This window comes from Etheostoma cragini, chromosome 7, assembly GCF_013103735.1.
Source record: "Etheostoma cragini isolate CJK2018 chromosome 7, CSU_Ecrag_1.0, whole genome shotgun sequence".
Taxonomy (NCBI): domain Eukaryota; kingdom Metazoa; phylum Chordata; class Actinopteri; order Perciformes; family Percidae; genus Etheostoma; species Etheostoma cragini.
In genome coordinates this window covers 27116506-27122476 of record NC_048413.1, presented here as the reverse complement: position 1 = coordinate 27122476, position 5971 = coordinate 27116506, and the positions used below count along the sequence as shown (strand labels likewise).

Here is a 5971-nt window from a genome sequence, read left to right as displayed (position 1 = left end):
ACCACCTGAGAGGTCTGGGGGGGGTCATAGTGTAGTAGCAGACCTGTCCCAGACCACTGAGAGGTCTGAAGGGGGGTCATAGTGTAGTACCAGACCTGTCCCAGACCACCTGAGAGGTCTGAGGGGGGGTCATAGTGTAGTAGCAGATCCGAAATGTAGTTTAGTGATTTATAAACTAGCAAAAGTATTTTTGAAATCAATGCTTTGAGGCACAGGAAGCCGGTGTAACAGTTTTTCCTGCTCCCCTGTCCAACATGTCGTCGTGAAGCCCCGTCTGTCCTCCATGGCGTCCTCCATGGCGTCCTCCATGGCGTCCTCCGAGGTCAGCATGCAGGAAATGAGCGACATTGTGATCGTCACCATCCCGGAAACCACGGCGGAGGACCTCCCCTCGGTGGTGGAGGAGGACAAAGCAGTGCTGGTGACGGCAGAGCTGACTCCTGAACCTGGGTAACACACTCACCGCGCACGCGCACACACACACACACACACACACACACACACATATATGCACACAGAACAGAGTGGGAGTCTCTGAGGAGATTGTCCTGAGCTCCATAAACCTGTACAACAATCCACAGCTGTGTGTGAGGTAACTCTCTCATTACCTCACACATTACAATATCGCACTATTATGCTACTTGCACACTGGTTGCTTCATGTGTAAGATTTTACATATTCTATTTTATACTATGCATGTAGGCTGCACATTTTATTCTACACTTATATGTACATGTAATAAAAAGTCATTCCTCAAAGTATATGTTTGTCAGTAGTTACAGAATTTTTATCTTTGCTATCTGTATCTTTGTGTGTTTGTGTGTTTGTGTGTGTGTGTGTGTGTGTGTGTGTGTGTGTAACTTGCTGCTGTAATTTTCCAATTTGGGGTTAATAAAGTCTATCTATCTATCTATGTATCTATGTATCTATCTATCCATATAACTAAAGCTGGGAAGATGAATCGATAGTTGTCAACTATTAAACTAATCGCCGACTGTTTTGATAATCTGTTTAAGACTCTTTTTTTTGAGTTGTGGACAAAACAAGACATTAGAGGACATCATCTTGGGTCTTTGGAATAACTCATCCACATTTTTCACAATTTTCTTACATTTTAGAGACCAAACAACTAATCCGTTCATCCAGAAAATAATCAACTGAATAACAAAAGACAGTAGAAATAGCCGTTATTGGCCGCCGTATCCTGTTGGTCAGTTTGCTGAATTTAAACCTTAAAGACCACGTTGTTTTTCCGTGTGGTTTTCCAGGGAGGAAATCCTCACAGTAGCCCCGGGGGAAGAAGCAGAAGCTGAGACCAGCGGAGCAGACTCGCTGTCGAGGGAAGAGGCTGTCATTGGTAATGTGACCCGCACGACTTTATTCACCTTTTGTAAAACGGGGCAGATCAGCAGCGTATGATCATCAGTTCAGGAGATCGTGTCGCTTTTTTACCCGAAGTCAAGAATGGATAATCACTCTCAACTTTAGTCTTTCTCCTTTTTAAACTGGGATTATGTAAATCACATGTGTCAGACTCAAGGCCTGCGGGCCAAATCCGGCACGCTGATTAAATTTAGGTACACAAAACATTTTTGGGCCGCCTTGTTTTGCGCCAAACCAAAAAGACTTAGCCCACTTTAGATTTAGACGTCTCTTTATTAATCCTTTTGGGACAACTCCCGCGAGGAAGTTGAAAATTCCTGCATCAGTTTTAGCAAGAAAAAAAGACAGTGTAAAGACAACAGAATAACAGTAATATTAATAATAACAATAACATTAACAATAAGAACAGTTAAGACTCAGAAACCTCCACAGAACCGGTCAGTTTGCATATTCAGGCTGTGAAACAGGTTGTTGACGTGGGCTGTGTTGGAGCCTACTTTTTAAAAATGTCATCATTGTTATGCTTTGTTTGCTAAATTCTATGAAGGCTAAGGAACATTTTGGGCTGACTTATTTAGGCACTTATGTGTCGACCAAACTGTATACGCAGGGTTCAACAATAAGGGTTGCCAGATAGCCCGGGGCAAAGCGCCACGTCGGGCAAGTAAATATAACAAACCGCTTGCCCTTTTGGGCATCATCGTTGTTGGAGCTATTCATTATTTTGTTATATATAATAGTTAGTTATTAGATTTTTTTAATTTCAGTTTTCCTTTATGCAGCTACATACATTTGTTCATCATTAGTATTTTATTTGGCTTAGTTTTAGTGCTTTTGTTTTGAAGGTATCACGCAGCCTTAGCCACCAGGTGTAGTCTACAAATAGAGGTGAATAGGTATGTGGGGGGTAGACACCGAGGGGGGGGGTGATGGTTTTTTATCACAGTTACAGAGTCGCAGAGCCTAGAGACGCCATTGATCCTTGAGAAATGTTTGTAAGCCAGGAAAATGGATCAGTAAACCTGCCTGGACAGTCAAAGTTGTATTCTCTGCGTGAGATTCACTCCTTCGGTGCCTCAGAGGCTGTTGAACATTGAGTTTTTAGTTTGTTTTGTTCAATCGGAAGACAATTCGCCACTACAATCGTATCATAAATCATGTTTATGTAAGGTGCAGCCTCTCCTGTCTTTGTGATTCAAGTCACAATAAAATCTTCATAAGGTTGTAAATACTTTTTACGTCTCCAGTTTGTGTGATCAGACGTAAGAAGTGACTAGACGGCTATATGAGGGAGCATTTGTCTCTTGTCTCTGCAGTAAAGTTATCTGAGGAGGTGGATGTGGAAGCTGACGTCTTCTACCCGATCACCTGTGGAGACACCAGAGCCACGCTGGTCTGGAAGAAGTTCGTCTGCCCGGGCATCAATGTCAAATGTGTCCAGGTACGCACATCATCTCAAAACAACAGCGGTGTAAAAATCTAGATTACGGACAAATTTAAGGAGTTTAAAGGGTAACTTGTTTTTTTTCTCAACATGGAGTCTATTTTTTTATGTCCAAATGACTGAAGGGAACAACTATCTTTTAAATTGGTCCAGTATTAAGTAAGATAGCAGCAGCGGCGAAACAAGCTGCAATGTCAGTTATTAAACAATTGCACACCTTAAATGTATGTCCGTTAAAAGTGCTGGTTTTGCTGTTGACAAGCTCAGATTAATAAAGTGTCTGACAATATTATGGAAAGGATCCCATCAGAGATAGACCTTTAAAACCTCCTTAAAGGTGCTCTAAGCGATGTCACGTGTTTTTTTTACAAAAACATCAAACATCTCCCTATCTGTCAGCTGCCTGTCCCTGAACACACTGTAAAAAAACACGGTGTGCGAGTGCAAATTTTATCTTCATAAATGCAAATGTTAACGTACAAGTTCAGGTTTGGTGATGGTTTTCAGGGCTGTTTCATGTTAAACACAAAGGATCTTACTCTTTATTAAAAAGGTCTATCTCTAATGGGATCCTTTCCATAATGTTGTCAGACACTTAGAATAATAATCTGAGCCTCTCGGCAGCAAAAAAAGAAAATTGCATTAGTCACTTAGACACTAATGCATGGGGGAAAATTCCCGTTCAGGTAAAAAACAAAACAATTACCCTTTAAGTTTAAGGATTAAGTGGATCCTCAACAACTAATTTTATTTTTTTTCCTCTTTAATTAGTTCAATGAGCAGCTGATCAGCCCGAAGGAGTTTGTGTGTTTAGCGGGGAAATCCACTCTCAAGGACTGGAAGAGAGCCATCCGCCTCAACGGCACCATGCTCAGGTCTGGACTCATCAAATCCACTAACAGAGAACTGTACTCGGTTTGATAGTACTGGATACACACCCTAAAGCCTTTGTCTTTATGGAACATGTACTCAACAAAACCTCCATGTATTTATTTGTGCGTTTCATGGAAACATTCTGGTGAAAATCAGGTTTGTTTTATCTGCTAATGCTTCCATAATTTGGGCAAAAATGTTTAATTCAGATCTTCTAATGGACAGGTTCTGCATTGTAGCGTGGCTAATTTTACTTTTAGAAAACTCTCCTCGTCGTGTGTTGCCGTTCTCAAACTCTGTTCCCTTCGGGAAAGAACCGCAAACTTTGGGTTTGCAAGCTACACGCTAAAATGGTGCAAAAAGTCAGGCGTCCTCGGTTCTTTCTGGGAAAGATTTACAAAGAATATGTTGAGGGTGTCTCCTCTCTAACTGGGACAACTTGGGACTGATTGGTGGGATCGCTGTGGAAAAATTACACACAGAGATCCACTGATAATGAGGTGTAAACATGTAACAGCTGATTTAATAGTTTACCTTACTGTATTGTGTCAACAGTAAACTTCATTCAATATTGGGTGTGTTGTTTTCTTTTGCGGGGGTGCAAGTATTCCACCAGAAGCAGTTCCTACCTGAGACTATTCATTAGAGGCGCCGTCACCAAGATGATTATGATTGGTTTAAAGAAATGCAACCACCCCAGAGCGGTTCTTTACTCCTATCTCAGACCCAAGTAATGTATCCTGATGTCATGCATGGTGTCTAATAAAAAGCCTTTTATCATATTTAACTTCACAGGAAGATCATGGACTCAGGGGAGCTGGACTTCTACCAACACACAAAGGTCTGCTCCAACACGTGCCGCAGCACTAAGATAGTCCTGGTGGGAACCAAAGTGTCCGTCAGCAGCGACCAGTCTGCCGATCTGGTTCCTGCCACCCCCTCGTCAGCTGACTGTAAGTCCCACAACCTCAGCCATCGCACTAGTTCAGGGTTCAGTCTCATCTCCGTGCTGGGTCTGATGCTGCCGTAATTTCCAACCCGGGGTACTTGTATCCTGGGGTATAATTCTGCTGTTGCCAGGAGGGGTAGGAAGTGGAAAGATGGTGGAGCAGCTCAACTTATTGAGAAAAAAGAATATAATTAATTATTCAATCAAAATGGTATGTCAGCTTGTGGCCAGGTTGGTTCAGTGGTAGAGCAGGTGCACATGGACTGAGAGGTTTAGGCCTCGACACAGAGGTCCAGGGTTCAACTCCGACCTGTGACGATTTGCACATCTTACCCCTCTTACCCCTCTCTCACCTAGCTGTGAGGATTGCATAACGCATGCTTTTTGGAAAGACATGTATTATTTTCTATTTATCTAGGCTATCCATTTATATGATGAAGACCATGAGACAAGGTTAAAAAATGGAACAAGCTAGGTAATGATTATTGGGTTGGGATTGTTTTGGCCAATTTTTCTTTTCATTTTCTACAATCTGTGCATGGCAGCTATGGTTACGGTAAGGGACACATTGTGTTTATAAAAAGAGATAAAAAAGGTGGAAAAGCACAAAAAATAATCTTAAAAAAAAAAAAGATACATCAGCTCTAACACCTGAACATAACATGTTGTAGTTATGTAAGAGACTAGTTAACAAGCAAGCTCACAACAAATGTTTAAACCCATAGTTGGCTAAAAGTAAGGAATAAATGGCAGAAATAATAGTAACGTAATAGCTAAAGTATCGCATGGCAGCTGAGAGGGTTAGCTAAAAGTACGCCTACTTACTAAACAGTTTAAATGATTAGCTAAAATAACAGTTAGCTGAAAGCAGAGCTTCTTAAAGGAACGAACAAAAGCAGCAACACGGTGAGTTGACGAGGAAACCAAATTGTCAAATTTCTGTCCGGGTGCAAAAGCTTCTGAGCCATAGTTCAAAATCTGCATTGTAACCCAGAATGAGCAGAGCATCAGGTTTAGACCATTTGTGTGAGTCTGAGTCTCGTGTTGTTTACCGTTTGTGTTGTTTACCGTTTGTGTTGTTTACCGTTTGTGTCGTAGTGAACGGAGCCGCGGCGGCGTTTCCGGAGGTGATGGAGGAAACGTCCGAGTGGGTCACGGCCATCGGAGGTGATCAGAAAACCTGCAGAAACATCACCGTCATGTGGAATGAACTGGTTAGGTAGCCTGTTGGTTTTCTTTATTGAGTGTGTGTGTGTGTGTGTGTGTGTGTGTGTGTGTTTGTCTGTTTTTGTGTCTGTGTGTGTGTGTGTGTGTGTGTGTGT

The 5971-nt window shown here is 42.0% G+C and overlaps 1 protein-coding gene across 1 annotated transcript in view; it reads left to right on the top strand.

Moving 5' to 3' along the window:
* The first annotated feature begins 272 nt into the window (after positions 1-272).
* The window catches only part of gmeb2 (glucocorticoid modulatory element binding protein 2), an 11154-nt gene continuing 5455 nt past the window's right edge, over positions 273-5971 (top strand). The window contains exons 1-6 of the mRNA XM_034875838.1: positions 273-450; positions 1269-1357; positions 2700-2824; positions 3599-3702; positions 4496-4653; positions 5748-5816. Of these exons, the coding sequence (XP_034731729.1) occupies positions 284-450; positions 1269-1357; positions 2700-2824; positions 3599-3702; positions 4496-4653; positions 5748-5816 (712 nt within the window). The 5' untranslated portion in view covers positions 273-283. The remainder of the gene's footprint in view (positions 451-1268; positions 1358-2699; positions 2825-3598; positions 3703-4495; positions 4654-5747; positions 5817-5971) is intronic.